We start from the raw sequence: 18,317 nt of genomic DNA on the forward strand, positions 1-18,317 counted from the left end.
GATGGCTTCATATCAGGTGTTTAAACCGAGTGGCCGCTCCATCTGCTGAAGGATTTGGGAAGTCTGGAGTTCCTGTGTGATGAATGGCGAGGAGTGATGCTGCCAATCAGGCCTCTACCTTTGGCAGTGTCGCTGCTCTGCTGTCAGTCTCTCCTTTCCCTTCTCTTTTCTTCAGCCAGAGACAGCTCTCTCTGCTCCCTTAAGAAGTGTCTGCTTTCTTTTTTCCTCCTAGTCTACCTGTGGGGGAGAAAAAACTAGTTTAAAAGGAAAGTTCTCCCAAAAATGTAAAATCAATCATCTTTTTTAAACTCTCAAATCTGAATAGAAAACCTGACAAAAGTTTTGTTGTCAATTCCAGTTTTAAGAGCAACAATAATAACTTGACTTCTAGTTGATCATTAGGAAAATAGGTAAAAGGTCAATTTTTCTGATAAATCATCTGGTGAACTGCATCCCAATTATCACAAATACTGCAGAAGGTCTATTGGATCCCGCATGGACCCAAGATTCTCATAGAAATCAGTCAAGTTTGGTGAAGGAAAAATCATGGTTTGGGGTTACATTCAGTATGGCGGGATCTGCAGAGTGGATGGCAACATCAACAGCCTGAGGTATCAAGACATTTGTGCTGCCTATTACATTACAAACCACAGGAGAGGGCAAATTACTCACCAGGATAGCGCTCCTTCTCATACTTCAGCCTCCACATCAAAATTCCTGAAAGCAAAGAAGGTCAAGGTGCTCCAAAATTGGCCAGCCCAGTTACCAGAGGAGGAGGCATTGAAGATGAACCCAAAGACTCTTGATGAACTCTGGGAGTCTTACAAGAACTTTCTTTGCCATTCAAGATGACTTTATTAATAAGTTATTTGAACCATCGCAAAGATGTATGGATGCAGTCCTCCAAGCTTGTGGGAGTCATACACAATATCAATTTTCAAATAAAATCATGCTAACACAAATCAAGTTAAATTAATGCAATAATCATTGTGTAAATAATTTACACTTAGCTCATGATTTATACATAGCTTGTTTGGCATGCTGTCCTGGGAGAAGGCCCTGGGCTGAAGGTATCCTCGGGCCCAGGGCTCCCTCCCTTTAGCAGGGCGAAGAAAGATTGAGCTCATGTCAATCTCAAATCTCCCCTACTGCTGAGGCTAAGGTGAACTTGCTGAGAGTAAGACATTTAGAAAAAACATTTAGGCTGATTTTGTCTATAATAGAGCATATTTAGATGGTGGGAGGAAACTGGGGAACCCGGGGGAAACCCAAGCGGACTCAGGGAGAACATGCAAACTCTGCACAGAAATACCTGATGGCCCAGTGAGGACCTGGCCTCTTGGTATTCTTGCTGTGAGGCAACAGTGCCACAGGGCCACTGTGCAACTCATTCTGGATAAAGGTGGAAGGGGACGAGGGGAGTTTCTTACAGACGAAAATAGTTGTAAAAAGGAAATGAGAATATATATATTTATATATCGTGACTTCTTCAATCTTAATACGTGATCCTCTCGAAATTAGTTTATTAATAAACTTCACCTATAGCTATATTTTATAGTGCATCAGAAATTATTATTGCTTTATCCAGTTTACATGGTCTGATTGATTTTTTTCAGTGGTTCAGATGCAACAACTTCCTGGAGTGAAAAATCATCAGAAAATGTTGTAATAATAAAGACTTTTCATGTTTTCTTTACACAAAGATTGAATGACTGCAGAACCCTTGGAATGCAATTCGCTTTGGGCTTTTTTATGATACTTTAATGATATTTTTAAGGTGTTTTTTGAAGTTTGACAACCCCAGTCCTCGTTTGCTTTCATTATTTTGAGTGGCCAGGAGTGGCTATTCTTCAAAAATTCACTTTTTGTTTTTCATGGAAGAAGAGCTCCTAAGAGTTTGGAAGCACATAAGAGTGAATGAGTAATGACAGTATTTTCAGGTCTGGGTGAACTGAGTGTGGGAAGTCTCTAGGCTAGAGTCAGATGTGCTCTACATGAATCGTCTGCAGAGTTCATTTGGTCCAATGGCTACTGTGCGTAGCCACTATCACGTTAGAGCCAAGGCTAGTTCCGCTTAAAGACTTGTATCAAATTACCATTTATGCTCTTAGCAGATCCTTTCTTTGCAGAATTACTTACAAGTAATGCACTGAGAATCACGCTCATGGAGCCTTTAGAACCCTGGTGGTCTATAATACCCAGTGAAAGATATATCCTTTAGCATTTCCATGTCCCATTGTTAAATTTTGCCATAATTGATAATGAGCCGTAATCACGGGGCTGGTATAAAAAACATATTTTTGATGACCCTGATTTAATTTTTTCCACAAACAGAAGAGATATTTTGAAGGAAACTAGAAGCTTCTGGCTTTGAATTCTCTTTAATATGGATATCAATGGCTAGGGGTTTCTAACATTCTTCAAAATTAGTGTTTTAATCACCTTAGGTAAATGTATAAATGATTAGTAATTTATTTATTTATTTATTTATTTATTTATTTATTTATTTATTTATTTATTTATTTATTTATTTATTTATTTATTGTAAACTACAATATGACTTTTTGATTCATCTTAAAATTCTAAGACAATTTAGAGGGTTGGTTGGTTGTTTTTGACAGGGAATAACGCAAGTGTAACTCTTTACCTTTTCGTACAAAATAAAAGCATTTCAAAACAATGTTTTTGTTAAACAATAAAAAGCACTAGTTTTGTAAATGCTTGTCACAATCACCAGCGATCTAGCCTGTGCAGATCACTGAAGAGCTACAGATCTGTCACTATATGAAATACAACTCTCAGAAGTCTTTGCGTTCACACACCAGTTCCTTATTCCGCTGATTACACACACACACACACACAAACACACACACACACACTGCTGGAAGCTCATGATGGACTCATTTCCAGTGCTTTAAAAACACCTCATCCACACACATTTTTTGCTGAGTCTTGTCAACGGTAAGCATTACTACACATTTTTCTTCCCTCGTCATGTTTTTGACCCTTGCTTTGTTTATTGTTCATGCTGTTTTGCCACCTGTCCCAACCATTCACCTGTACTCTGAATACTATTGGTGAGCAGAGCGAGGCTTTGTAAAACACTAAAACAGTCAAAGCAAGTGTGTCGAAGCTTAGAAACGTTTCGAAACCCGTCTCTACGGTGTCACATCGTAGTCATTTTTATGTATTGCTCTGGAACAGCTTCAGCAAAGAAACAGTAAAGCGAGTTGAGGTATTAAACCTCACGTTCCAGAGCTAAGGCTACAAGTGATTTAGTGAAGTGGTGAGAGTTCGAGACTAGCAAGCAGAGATAATGGGTTCGAATCCAAGGAGATGCAGCTATAGATATGAGTTTTTAAATTCTCTGTTCGTGTAATGTGTTTTGTTTTAACATTGCTCTGACATCTGAACAAACACTTTGTGAAAAAAAATGTTTTGTTTTTGTCATAAAAAAGTAACATTATTAAAATATATCAAGTCATAATTTAAGAGTATTTGTACACGTTGGGATTCGAACTCGGGCCATTTGCAGCACAGTTACTCCACTAGCCTAGCCTACGTGAATAAGACGTCTTTTTCCCACCCTGTCAGTCAAGTGGAAATTCGCCAGTTCTCGAAACGTTTCTGAAATGACCAATGCTTTGAATCGATTTAGTCACATGACCTGAGTATTTTGAAACCCTTTAGTCACGTGACCTGTGTGTTTCGAATCAATGCAGTGCTTCGAAACCATAGACCATAAAAGATATGGATGTAGTAACAGTGACGTCACCCATAGGTTTCTGAAAAACACAAAAGAAGCTACCAGGCGTGGCTAGCCATCGCCATTTCGTTCGCTCGTCATCGCAGAATATGCAGAGCTCAGCGGCTAATCAGCCAGAATAAACTAAGGTAAAGTGACAACGACCAGCGAGACCTAGCTGTCGCTCAAGTGGCCCCACCCTTACTTATGCACACTTAATATAACTTAACATAATTGAAACAGATAAGTTATATTAAAAAAATCACCCCCCTCACAGTTGTCATGAAGAGTATTATTAGCTATATAAACTAAAATTGTTCTTTGTACCAGGCTCTAAACTCCTTTTTTCTGCTGTGAAGTTTTAACCATTTTACCAGTAGGCTTAATAGAAATTTGCTCTATTATGGAGCCAGGACTAGCAGAATTTCGATGAATTGCAGTTTTAGTTACTTCCATATTTGCTTCAAGAGGGAAAGTGGCAGGTTGCAACTTGTTCGAAACACTTGTGCTTCAGGATCTCGATGCAATGTCGAAACGTCAGTTTCAAGTCAGCCATCCCTACTGACTACGCTTTTGGATTATCTGCATGCTCCTGTCTGTCCCTGCTTTGACCTTTGCCTGCCGGACGAATCCCTTAATAAACTGTATTTTCTATTCTGAACTCTGTTGTACCCTATAATCATTACAATGGTGCCATTTTCAAAATGTAATATTGACAAAGTTACAATCATTTTCACCTAAAAATTGATGTGTGCAATCAGCCAGTTCCATAAAAAACAGTCTATAAAGACCAGTCTTAATCAGAAAAAAACAAGTTAACAAAAATAGCATTCAGTATTTGCTGATAATAAAGCATAACAAGATTTATTATTTAAAAATAATAATAATAATAATATATTTTTGACTGGCAACATTGAGTAGTAGTTACGTGAGCCAAGTCAGTAAGTTTTATCCCATTTCGATAAAATTTTCAGAATCAACATAAACAAAAACTCTATAATGTCGACTCTAGTGTTTTGAGGACCTCATAACATTGTGCTTCATTTATTTTATGCGTATTAAGGCAGGCCAAGTCTGTAAACACAACCCTAAAATACTCCCTTGTTAAAAACATATTAGTTGTTACCCCTCCCCACTGTACTTACTCATTTCAGTTGATGTCTTCTCCTGATGTGAGCAAGCACTTCTGTTCCAGCGGTGAGCCTTAAATCATATTTGTCTAATGTGTTTGTGTGTAGCGGGTGTCCTCATATGTACTGTATGCCAGTGTCTTTATGCTTCCTCTTTCTGGCTTCTTAATTCGTCTGCTTCACAGACAGTAGGCTTGTGTGTGGGAAATCCATTTGACTGAGAGCACTTCCAGTTGTTGAAACAAGGCAGGTCTGGGCAAATCAATACACTGTCTTTCATTCTCATGGCACGACGACGGGGACATATTTCAAGGAGTGTGTGTGTGTGTACATCTCTGACTGACAGGCAGGGCGACGTTACACTTCATATATCTTGTCTGTCAACTTTTATTGCCGATGGGAGCTGGGCTGGTTGAAGGCAGCTAGATGTGTTTTTCACATGTGTGCACTTCAAAAAGATCCCAGCACCCAGAGGACGCCCCCAGATCCACAAACTTCAGCACTGAGAGACTTGTATATCTGCTGCTTCGGACTGATCTGAGATACCCAAGGACAGGAGTGTACTGTATTGCTTCCCTCCATACGTTCTCTTACACAAACAGAGGTCTGTTGCTCAATTTATACCTGAGGAGTTGTGTGAGGGACTTTTTAAAAACAAGAAGCGAATGTAAAGGCAAGTGTGGTTTGTTGGAGAAAATAAAAAGGTGTGAAAAATCAGCCAGTAATTTACGGCCTTCTGACAAGCGCTTGGTTGGAGAATTAGGTGAAACTCTGGAGAACAGCCCGCTAATTACATTATCGCAGAGGTAGAAGCGCTTGTCAATTTCTTCCCACTTAGATTCTCCCTTTCACCCTCAGGAAGCAGGAGCTGCCAGACGGAATTTGAATTTAATAATATGCCAAGTGAACCGTACAGATCCTGCACTGGAAAAAACTGTCTCTCTGTTTGCGAGAAGAAATCTCTCTAAGTCATGACTTTTGCAGAAACAAGTCGAGTTTTTTTTTTTTTGTGTGTGTGTGTGTCCTTGTCAATGGTATCAATTTAATTTGCTGTGGACGGTGCAAATCAGAACTTTAAATGAGCAAAAAACAGGACGCAACAGTGAAGTGTGCACTTTCAGCTGATATTGACGTTGTTTTTCCATTAAGGATAATAGCAACTCTGATGGAGGATTAAACTGCATGAGGCACTCTGGAGTTTCAAAGGTTTTAAAAATCCAATATTTCATCCAGTTTACTCTTTTATTCTGCTATTTTGTTTTGAGCTCGTTATCGACTAAGCAGATGCGTACATTTTTAAGATGCACATTCTTTTCAAGGCTCACAAGTGAAACCCTGCATGGAGATTTCATTTATGTCAGGTACATCGTTACATTGCATTATAAAAAAAGGAGGTTCAGGAGGTCATGATGGATAGAGGCCATTGGGCAAATTTGGCCAGGATATCGTGGTTAAACTCCTACTCTTTTCCAAGGACATCCTGTTATTTTTAACGACCACAGAGTGTCAGGACCATTTTTTTTAGGGCAAACTCACACAGTTGCCTCTATCTGTGCCGAAGCATGCTTGTTCCCCCTCCCCTCTCCCTCGATGGCTTGCACTCACATTACATCCTAGCCGCCGCACGCTTACGTCATCGATGATGAGCTCTTTAGTTTATCAGAAGAGAAGTATTTTCGCTAAGCACAGTGAAGATTTCTTTAGCTATATTGTTTTGGTTTATTTATATGCAGTGACACACAGTCAAATATTTTGCCAAACAGATAAGCCACTTTTGACGCTCATAAATTATCATAAAGTCCTTGTGTTGCAGATATTAGGAAGTCTGCTGAAGGGGCAGCTGTCTTGCAGTGGGGGGGTTGTGTATTTAATAAACAATGACAGTTTGTGTTCATTAAACAGTAATAATGAATTATAAATCCATATGAAACAGTCCCTTAAATGTCACGTTTCGTCTTCAGTTTCGGGCTCAGGCCCGCTTTGCACTCACACTACAAGTATACCGCACCAATGCCCAACTGAACCGCGCTCTGGCACACCTCTTCCAAGTGAGCCAGGGCCAGCCAACTGAACCACACCTGAGCCAGATTCAGAGCACTCACACCTTTCAAACGAACCAGGAAACATGCCTGGGCATAGTTCGGATAGCATAGTGTGAGTGCACCCTTAATGTCTTAAAAACCCTTAAACCCTTAAAGACAGCGCTCACTGAGCAGTAAAGAGCCCCCTTCACTGGGGAGTTAGGACCCACACAGACCACAGGTTGAGCACTCCCTGCTGGCCTTACTAAAACCACTTCTGACAGGAACCTAGCTTTCCAGTGTGGTCTCCTATCCAGATACTGACCAAGCGCAGCAGTGCTTAGCTTCAGTGGGCTAACGTGAGAATTGCATTTTTGTTGTTGTTTAATCATTTGCATTTAGACTCTTATCTTTTGGCCATTTAAATACTAATTTCCAACAAAATGCAGAAAATTTCTGCAAAAAGATTTACCTTCAGTATGTTTAGGTTCCATACTATAATATTTATTATTAAAAGAGCAGGGGCGGCACGGTGGTTCAGTGGGTAGTCCTTTCGCCTTACAGCAAGAAGTTTGCTGGTTCGAGCCTCGGCTAGGTCAGTTGGCATTTCTGTGTAGAGTTTGCATGTTTTCCGCGTGTTCCCATGGGTTTCCTCCGGGTACTCCGGCTCACCCACAACTCCAAAGACATGCGCTATAGGTGAAATGAGAAAGCTTAATTGTCCTTAGTGTATGTGTGTGAATGGGGGTGTATGGGTGTTTTCGAGTGATGGGTTGCGGCTGGAAGGGCATCCGCTGCGTAAAACATATGCTGAATAAGTTGTCGATTGATTCCGCTGTGGCGATCCCAAATTAATAAAGGGACTAAGCTAAAAAGAAAATGAATGAATGAAAATTGACCATAGTGTATAAGAGTGTGTGTACATGAATGCAAGAGTACATGAGTGTTTCCCAGTATTGGGTTGTGGCTGCAAAGGCATCTGCTGTGTAAAAACAGATTCTGGAATAGTTGGCAGTTCATTCCACTGTGTCATTCTCTGATAAATCCAAGTAGGGCTCACTGCAGAGCCATTAGGGCAGAGCTGAGCTCCAGCGAGGGGGAGCTTGAGCTCTCGCTACTCCTTTCTTGCACTTCTTCTACGAGTGATGTCACTGGGGGTAGGGTTAGGGGTGGGGTTGGTGTACGCATTAAAAAACCTTATAGGAGGATGAGCGAGAGCTCATGCTCCCCCTCGCTGGAGCTCAGCTCTGCTCAAATGGCTCTGCAGCGAGCAGTGTCTCGATAAATCGGAGACTAAGTCAAAGGAAAATGAACAAATGAATATTAAATGAGACATGTAATTGTGTATAAATAACAAAAACACTTGTGCAATTTTGTCTACAGGTTAAGTAAACTACTTGTGCTTCAAACTGTCATAAATGTTTTTAGGAATGTCTGAAGAGATTGTGGATTTAAGCTGTTTTAGTAATGTTCAGATTCTTGATCAATTTGATCTTTCTAAGGAACTCGGTGTATTGTCAGAATCCAATGGAAATCATTTTGTATTTCCTGTATTTGTTTTTGACTCATAATGCAAGTAGCCATTGATTCTTATTTTATAAATCATCAAGGACCCAAATGCTTCTTTTCAGTGATCTTCCTTAAAGAAGAAAAACACAATATCAACAAACACCATTAGTTTCTTTTTGACTGTTTTAGAGCTTGGCGTGTTTGCATGCATGCCACAGGTGGCTGACCGGTAGGTGGGGAAATGCAGGAAGTCTGTGTGGCCGTTTTTGTGTGTCAGACCCAGCATGTTTTTCCCGCAACAGAGGCGAGGTATCCTGTGTGTGTGCGGCCCGTCGCCCAGAGCGCCTAACTTTCAGGAACCCCAGCGGCAACAACAGCGCTGTGTGTTTCCTGGTCTCTTATGCTGTTATCAGTGGACACGACACCCGCTCGTGCCCCTGCAGATTTCCTAAGCACCATCCTTTTTGCCTCCGGTGTCAAGATGTTGCCCTGTGATTGCCACAAGAAGCTTTTCTCTAACGCACGCTGCGCACAAAAGAGATCGGATTGAGTCCTTGTGATAACAGAGTGGTAGGGTCTGTTTGTGCTGATCTGACACAAGTGTGTTTCATTCAGCCGGTGGTTCACAGGCTTCCAAATTGAGAGACATCTCACCCAGTTGCCTTTGTCTGAGACGAACAAAGAGTCAAATCTGCGCATCACGAACTGTGCTGAGAAAAGCCCTGTCAGAGTTCCAGATTTTGCATGATCTCCAAAAAACTGTTACTGCTCTAGCGAGAAAATAAATAGCTGGAATTAAGCTCAATCTTTGCAATTACACAAATAAATCCTCATTTGAGCAACTGGGGCTGGAGGAAAACATTGTTAACATGAGTAAAAGACATCATGTTTTGGGCTCAGGCCAATGGCAGTTGCCAGAAGGATTTCATAATCTTTTTGCAGAACCTTATTGTAAAAAGAAACCCCCTAGAATATACACATCTCACTTGAGGCGTACGATGAATGGGTCGAGTTGGGGTTAAAAGCGAGATTTGAGCGAGGGAGTCTGCGACGCATTAACTTCATGAACGGCGTCTGTGTGAAAGAGGCTGTTATCATCGGGCTGTAAACGGCGCTTCTGCTTTTCCTGGCTCGGCGGCCCGAGATGAAGTCCAGATGGTCGGGGAAGTGTTTGCCCAAGGATGTAACCAAATATTCCAGATTGAGGTGGGGGAACAAATGGAAAAGTTGAAGAAGGGGTCATTGTAAAAACTCATATTGATTGACTACAAATGAGGGTTTGGGCTTTTGGGGACATTGGGGATATATATGGCCTTGTTTGCACCTGATACAAAATTTTTGTGTCTTGGTGGTGGTTGGGGGTCAACTGATAAGCATTGGCTTTTACACCTGGTAGCAACATGTCTGTCCATGTCTATTATGAACAGCTTTTATTTCGATTAATTGCAGGAGAACACATGAAGAGCATGCATGAGTTACCTAAAGTATGTGTATGTGTGTGTGTGATGAGTGTAAAATATTCTAAATATCGTCATCTGACCATATAAAAACAAAGAGTTGATGCATTTGCTAGAAAGTTCCATCATTGGTCATATCTGTTTATATATTTTTTCAGTATAGAATATATAAAAATGTGTTTTTTTTAAATATACATTGAAAATCAATATAAATTTTTAAAAAATTATATAATTATGAATAATGTAGGCATAAATATGTCCATTTTATGTATCACTTTGCATCTGTAATGGGTAAAAAAAGCACAAAAGTGTACCTCTTGAAAATGTATCACCATAGAAATAGCAATTGTATCATTTTCCCCTGTTTTTAATCGTTGTTGTTACATGTTATATACTCTTCCATTTTTTTCCTGCTGTAAAATGTTTGAGGAAAAAGCTTACACTTTAAAAAAGAAATGTAAAATAATATTACATACATTAATTATTATATTAAGATACACCCTTATGCTTATGCACAAGTTAGTATAAATATTTAAAAATAATAATAAATGATAAAATATAAATTAAAATAAAAAATATTATAATAGTTCTTGTTTATTTCTATAGTGCCTTTACAATGTAGATTGTGTCAAAGCAGCTTAACATAGAAGTTCAAGTGAACCGAATCTGTGTCAGTCCAGTTTTCAGAGTTGAAGTTAGTTTAGTTAAAGTTTAGTTCAGTTCAGTGTGGTTTAAATTTCAATGCTGAAAGTCCAAACACTGAAGGGCAAGTCCAGCAATGCGCAGCTCCACAAGTCCCAAACCAATCAAGCCAGTGGCGACAGTTGCAAGGAACATTATAATTTATAATTATATTAGGGCGACGCAGTGGCGCAGTAAGTAGTGCTGTCGCCTCCTAGCAAGTAGGTCGCTGGTTTGAGCCTCGGCTAGGTCAGATGATGTTTCTGTGTAGATTTTGCATGTTCTCCCTGCGTTTGCGTGGGTTTCCTCCGGATGCTCCGGTTTCCCCCACAGTCCAAAGACATGCAGTACAGGTGAATTGGGTAGGCTAAATTGTCCGTAGTGAATGAGTGTGTGTGAAGTATAAAGGTTTTTTCTTTCTAAAATGCTAACACATCTTAAAATTTATATTGATTTTCAATATTTTTATATATTTATACTGAAAAAATCTCTGAAGGTTTCCCAGAGATGGGTTGCAACTGGAAGGGCATCCGTTGCGTAAAAATGTGCTGGGTAAGTTGGCGGTTCATTTTGCTGTGGTGACCCCGGATTAATAAAGGGAATAAGCCGAAAAAGAAAATGAATGAATGAATGAATTATATTATAAATTATTTTATATATTATTATGAATCAACTCGAGGACAGAACTGTATAAATTCAGTGCTTTAACAAGTAGGAAAAATTATGTTGGGTATTTACACTAGTAAAAAGATGTGTTAGCATTTTAGAAAGAGAAACCTTTGCCTTTGCTAAAGGTTTTTATTTTGTCTGCCGGCTTATGCATTAAAAAACCTGACTTGGGGCGTATAGTAAGTCAATCTTATTAATGAGGTTAAAAAAAAAGTAACTTAAACAGAATAATTGCTATTTTTTTTTTGTATCATTTAGTACAAACCTTTTTGTGTCTGACACTTGTGGCCTACACTGTAGAAAATTATATGATCAATAAGTCATGACAATACAGTTAATTGTAACTTATTAAACAAAGTCAGTTATGTTCCAACTTATTTGTATGAGGTACACAAGCTGTTTTAAGTCATTTTAATATAATATAAGTTCAAATGACTCATATAGTTAATTTGATTCAGCTTAAACTTTTAAAACTACAGTGAGTTGAAATTGTTTCAGTGGCATTAGCAAGCAAATCTACATGCTTACAAGTTGTTAAGCAGTCGAAACCTTTTTTTTCAAAAGCCTTTTTAATGAGAAACACTAATGAAAAAATAAGTTTGCTACTTGTTCCAACTACTTATTTAAAATAAGTGGAATCAACACAATTCTTGAGTTTTTTTGGGTGACAACTTCATTGTTTTGTGTTCAATCCACCTACATTTGTAAAAACAATTAAGGTAACTTAATCAATTTGTGTTGGGACAACATGAATGAATTGTGTGTAACCCAGTATTTTTTACAGTTTACAGTTTTAAAAGAGAGAGAGAGAACGAATTGCTACAACTATCGCTTATTATACCATCCTTTTCCCCAACAGTCTCATCTGCCTAGCTCTATATGGCGTTTATCCCATAATAACCTGTACACATTTATAACCAGATGCCTGTTGTCTCAAGCCCCGCCCTCCGGTGAATAAAGCTCCGCCCACTCTGCACCTGGGTTTCCCGCCGCCGAAGCTCGCCGACTAGAGGCAAAGGACCACAGCTTCTCCAGGCAGCCGGGCGCGCGCTTTGACGCTCTTCTGTAGAGACCGTTTTCAACACTACTTCGCTGATCCCGACATATTTCAGACTCTTGTCGCACACCAGGATCAAAGGTTTTCGTTTGTCTCGTCTTCAAGCATTCGGACAGTTGAAGGAAAACGCCGCGCTAAATGAGTTGAGCTCGAGAAACGCACACACACAGCATCTTCCTCTTGTCAGGTTGAGGTCCTTCAGCACACGGGAGCCGCTCTTTCTAGAGCTGTGCACTGGAGTTTAAAGGACACGTCTTCTCCTTCGTCTTGGAAGTACACGTTCAGGACTGAAAACCATCACTAATATATCGTCTGGAGTCCAGGACAGGAAATTATTTTTTTTTCTCTCACAACGCCGTTACGCATGGTGGGAATTTCTACCTCTTTTCAGTGTAAGTCGCTCAGTTACTGTCCTTTTCCTCTGAATATTTAGTAGCCTGTGCACTTCAGCCACATTTATTAAATGCATTAGCCTGTCTTAGTTTAGGTTTGTGTTATTAAAATGCACTTTATATTATTTTTCTCCCTATTTCACTTCGTAACACGAATGTCACCAACAATAAATAGTAATACATGCATATGTCATATCTAAACACAGTACGTGGTCGCAGCAGTCGGTTGTGTTATTAAAACTGAACAGGCTTTGACCGTTTTACACTAGGCTATTTGTAAACAATACTCTACCATACAATAAGCGCTTGGTGTTACGCATATTAATTTCCACAATATTTTATATTGTATTTAAATCTATACATAAAATGTGTGTGTGGATTCTAGATAGTAAAACGTTGTTTGTCCTGTCAATATGCTATCTCGCGTGTGTTAAGTACATTTAATAGTCTATCACAGAGTTTACAGCTTTACAATTTGCACATCACTGTAGGTCTTTACGCACACATTTTAAAGCAGACATTTCCCCCCAGAACATTCATTTTATTATATTTTTAAATACATTGTTTAATGACAACATATTTATTTAACGTATTTTTACTATCCATATTAACGTTGACGACATATGAAGTCAGCAAGTCAAACATTAACAGTCATCTGCCGGCCGTGTGTAATATCACCTCCGTCTATAAACACATTAACTGTCTGTAATAAGCTGGAGGATTGTGCTGGCTAGTCGGCGAGCATCTCACGCGCTGCAAATTTGATCAAATCAAATGTTTGATTACAAGCACAGGTAAACATCTGGTGTGAGACAGGCAGAAAATTGTGACAACGTGATGGATTCGGAAGACCCTTTTTTTAATCAAGTCTGAAATAATGCACCTGACAGTTGGTATGGCACGGTAGATTAAGAAGCTATTTTATTTTAATAATAAAATCGTCACATTGCAATTGAAGTGTTTTGGAATATTAATATAATTTGAGAAGAGTCTGTGATAGTGGGGATTTGGCAGTAGATAAAGATGAACATTTATCTAGCGTATCACAATTGTGATATTAACTGTTTTAAACAGAAACATTGACGATTGTGACGTCACTATGAATTGACAAGACATGTCTGACAATTGTGATATCACAGTTGACTAAAAGCTCTATTAACAGCTGTGACATCAAAAGAAATTAGGAAAACGTGCTTATCTATAGTGACCCAGCCACCTTAAAAAGAAAAAAAAAAAAAGAGCTGCTCCCATCTCAATTGTCCAGCTCATCTTCTCAACCCATATTGATGTGAATAGTTTGCTCTCTAAGCTTAAATTCTCTTGACTAAGGAGTCTTGAAAAGAAAAAAAGTCCAAATTAAAGGGCGGCCTTTTATTTCCCTTTCTCTCTTCGGCTATGCATGTGCATTTAAGGCAAGAAAAAATAAATTAGAGAGGATTTTAGAGAGTTTGTGTTGCCTAAAGAAAGATGCTCATTCTCATAGTGCTGCTTGTCAAATATAAATTTTTGTTGTTGTTGTTTTTGTTAATGATTTTAAGAATGTGTTCACACTTGAACTCTAGTAAGATTGCTCTGTTACTGAGGTTAATTAAAGTTGAGTTTTTGTTCCTTTCCGAATTACTTTGAAACAGCTTAGTTGAAATATGAATGCAACACAGACCATTTCACATATATCACATCCATAATGTATAGGTTTTCCCTCATAAATGCAAAAAAATGTCAAATAAAATCAAATCGATTATGTTTGTTCTATAGTGAGCCTACATTTGGGTTGTGCAGTTTAATTCACAGAATTGCTACAAAGTATGCTCCATAATGTAAACTTGCAGACTTTTTTGTCGCATCCATAATGCATGTTTATTTTCCTTATTAAAAATAAATAACAAAATGTTTACAGATTGACATTTTTCTGATCCCATAACTCTGTGGTAGTTGTTTTGGGAAGTAAAAACAGATGTTTCAATATAAAGTTAGCATATACTTTCTATGAATATATGTTTTGAGATTTTCCTGCAAATGTCTCATCCATAACGCTGGAATTGCTCCTTAACAGAACCATAAACGTTATGTCAGAAGTAGACATGGGCTGACATAAGATTCTGACGCAATGATAATCTATGATAAAAAATCACGGTTTCACTGTATCGCGGTATTGTGATTCCTGCTTTAAAATATATATATTTTTAAATGTCTGGGTAAAAAAAAAAAAAAACTTTGAACAAATTATATTTTAATTTAAGAGACGTTTAAAATATTTTGCAACAGTAAACATGTCAGGCTATATAATTCAAATGAATCATTGACTTCTGCTGTCTTCATTTGTTTCAAAAACACAGTTTTCTGTACAATTTAAAACAGCATCTAATATACATTTTCTGCTGGAGAAACTGTTGTCCTAAAAAACTAAAATAAAAATATTTTACGGTAGGAACAGTATAGCAGAAAAATTTTAAAACCTTGACTTTTCCAAACCGCGGTATACCTTGAAAACAGCTTTCGTCCCATGCCTAGTCAGAAAATGTGACTAACTGAAAAAATGATTCAAAGATGAAAACTTGGATTTACAATTGTTTTTAAGTTATTCAATTGTAAACAGTTAATTTGGCCTGAATTTAAAAAACACATTAAGTTGAAAATTACTAAATGTAATTTGTTAGTTTAAAACATGTAAATTATTTGCAACAATTTTGCTGACATTTTTTTAAAGCTATTACTGTTTTATTTATTTTACTCAATCGTAGTTCAATACAGCAGACATTTGCCAGAACAATTTCTGACGCGCCTTTGACTCCTTTACGCGTGACATGTCATTTATAAGTCCTTCATGAACCTATCACAAATACACACACAGCATAATATGAATATTCATTAAGTTCTGTTGCAAAATAAAAGTCATACTCTTTTTTTTATTTTGTATTTTTATTTATTTATCTTGTATTTAAAAAAAAACTGAAGTGTAAATGCCACTCGAGCCATTACTAGAGAACTGAAATTCAAGTGTGAACACATCCAGTCACTCATTTGTGTTGTGTCAGAAAGTAGATTTATATTTTTCCCCTAAAAGTTAGCTTTTCTGTTATTAGAGTTGCGTCTTTTAAAGATACGTTTTTCATTTCTGATATTTTATGTGGTTCAGAAAACGGAAGTGAGGTCCAGCTGTGACTTTCTCCATTATGATATGGTCATCACCTCATTAAAGCCTTTTCCCACTGCTCCTGCCGACACGAGATTTACACTGGAGACCAAGTGTCAGTGCAGAAAGAGAGCGTATACCTTGATTAAAGGCATAAATGGAGTATGGTGGTGGCAGAGGTGAGGGATCGGCGTGTGTTTGCGCATGTGTGTGTGTTTGAAGCCAGCATTAACAGGCAGCAACATCCTCTGGCTGAGGCCATCTGCACAGCCACCAGCCTGCCTGCCTCACACCTGTTCCCCTCTCCTCCGCTCCCACTGGCCACACGCGGGTCAAACGCATGAAACCAGACACTGCCACAGCATAATGAAGAGATGACTCGGCTGCCCACACCAACACACACAGCTGTGTGTGTGAGAGAGAGATATGGAAATACTCATCCATTATTTTCAAGGGTGTCTGGGAGATGTTTAGTCTTTTATTTAATACATTTATTCTGTACGGAAGATCTTGAAATATGCTTTATGCATCACTAGAAATTAATTAACAATTATGAGGAAAATGGAACTCTTTTTGTTTTCTTTTTTTGTTGTTGTATTCATGAAAGATGAGCATTACATGTTCTTCTCTTGATAAATGTGCTTCTAATTTACCTTAAACGCAGAGCAGTGTAAAAACATTTGTAGTTAAGTGCTTACTGTGTATTTTAAATGACGAACAGCAGACGTTCTGGCCGAAAGCCAAGCGTGTTATCATTGCAGTAACTCATTTCATTAGTGATGTCATTAACCCCATACATAAACTGGCAGACATTCTTACCAGACACTTGCACAAATACGCAGCACGTCTCGTTGCTTCACAATTTCTCTTTCGCGGACATTTAAATCAAAAAGCACCCTCTTTGTGCGTAAGGATACAAGAAACACAGACTGTAAATTTAGCAGCGAGCAACCGTACGTGTGCAAAAAGGTCTAAGCTGACAGACCATATAATTTCTCTGGATGAATAAAAATTGTAATAACAAAAGGGAAGAAAAATGAGCGAGTTCAGTTACGTGACATCAGCCAAGTGCATTATAGGTTTCAGCTCTTAAGGGGAACATTCCCAAAATGCATTAGCGTCGTTTCACTCGCATCTCTTTCCATTGAGCTCTATCATGTATGAGGCTCTTTATATTCATTGAGGGCTACTGTTGGACTTGCTGACACACTCAATCTTGGGCTGTAAATAAGCGACATGATTTGTCGGGCTTTGTCAGGGGGGAGAAAGGCCCCTTATTTGTGAGGGCTGTATATTTGACTCGACGTGAGTCTCTGCGGAGGGCAGGCTGTGAATGATTGAGGCGGCCACCATCTCCCAGAATCCATGCCTCGGATCGATAGGGGGCATAATGGCTACAAATTTTTCAACGAGGGGAATTTAGCGTGTGGTTATTGGATTTCATAAAGCATGAAAGTATAATGTGAGAGAGGAGGATGAGTGGTTTTTATTGTATCGTGGGGCTGGAGTGTACAACATAATGAGGCAATATAAAGTCAGGGGGGGATGTGTAAGAATTTACATCAGGCTTTTTTATGCGATGCAGTTTTTACAGATGAAATTTGTCCTAGGCATATATTTTTATGTTAATTTATAAATATATTTTAATTATAGATCAAATATTTATCAGTATTTAATTTAGCTTGTACACTTCTTGTTCAGTCTACTTATTTATAATGAGCTTAATCAACACAATTCTTGACATTTTTTTGGATAACTTAAGTAACGAAGTAGTCAGCTTTATTTTTTACAACTATTAAAGATGTTTTAAGGCTATCACCCTCCCCCACTATACATTTTTCTTAGGCATTAACATTTTACACTTTTCTCTCTTGTTTAAACACTCTCAAAGTTCAAACCTTTGTAGAAAAATAAGTCCACTATTAAAAAATGAAACCAAAAATCAAAACCATTTGAGCCTCATTTATTTATGTGCACTACAGCCGCGTTACTTCTTCCTTCCTTTAGCATGTCCAGAAGTTCAACTTTTTGTGCGATGGTTAGCATCTTCATCTGCCTAATGGGTGCTAAAACAGGTGACCGTGCAGGGCGTTTCGTCGGCATTGTGGGCAGAAAACTTTCAAACTTACAGTACAGCACTTCAGAGTCACACTAGCGATCAAAGATTATGTAAATTTGGCAAGCTGAACACATTTTGTACTGTACAGGAGACATGGAGATCAGGATGCAGAACATATTGGGCTAATCAGAACATGGAACACAATGCGCTGTAGAAAAAAGCATGTCAAATTGCACGAAAAAAATGTTTCTGCGAAACTTCGAGGCTGTGTTATAGTGAGGGATCATTGTATATTGAATTGCAATAAAATTTAAGTCAATAACAATGATAAACTCTTTTTTACTCTATTAATCTAAGAGCCAATAACACAGCTGAAATGAACAACAAGGGGAATCTAGAAGTGTTGATATTAGAGAATTTTCGTCTGCGCAAAATCAGCAACCGAAAATAGTTTATACTATTTA

General features: G+C 38.4%; 1 protein-coding gene across 46 annotated transcripts in view; it reads left to right on the top strand.

The window, feature by feature from the left end:
* Positions 1–18,317, top strand: part of runx1t1 (RUNX1 partner transcriptional co-repressor 1) — a 233,066-nt gene that overhangs the window by 135,869 nt on the left and 78,880 nt on the right. For 7 of the 46 annotated variants that reach the window (XM_068215192.2, XM_068215193.2, XM_068215194.2 and 4 more), the window contains exon 1: positions 12,223–12,661. The exons of 38 other annotated variants lie outside the window; for them this stretch is intronic. In XM_068215192.2, the coding sequence (XP_068071293.1) occupies positions 12,634–12,661 (28 nt within the window). In that variant the 5' untranslated portion in view covers positions 12,223–12,633. 46 annotated transcript variants of the gene reach the window in all.

Source organism: Danio rerio, chromosome 19, assembly GCF_049306965.1.
Source record: "Danio rerio strain Tuebingen ecotype United States chromosome 19, GRCz12tu, whole genome shotgun sequence".
Lineage (NCBI taxonomy): Eukaryota > Metazoa > Chordata > Actinopteri > Cypriniformes > Danionidae > Danio > Danio rerio.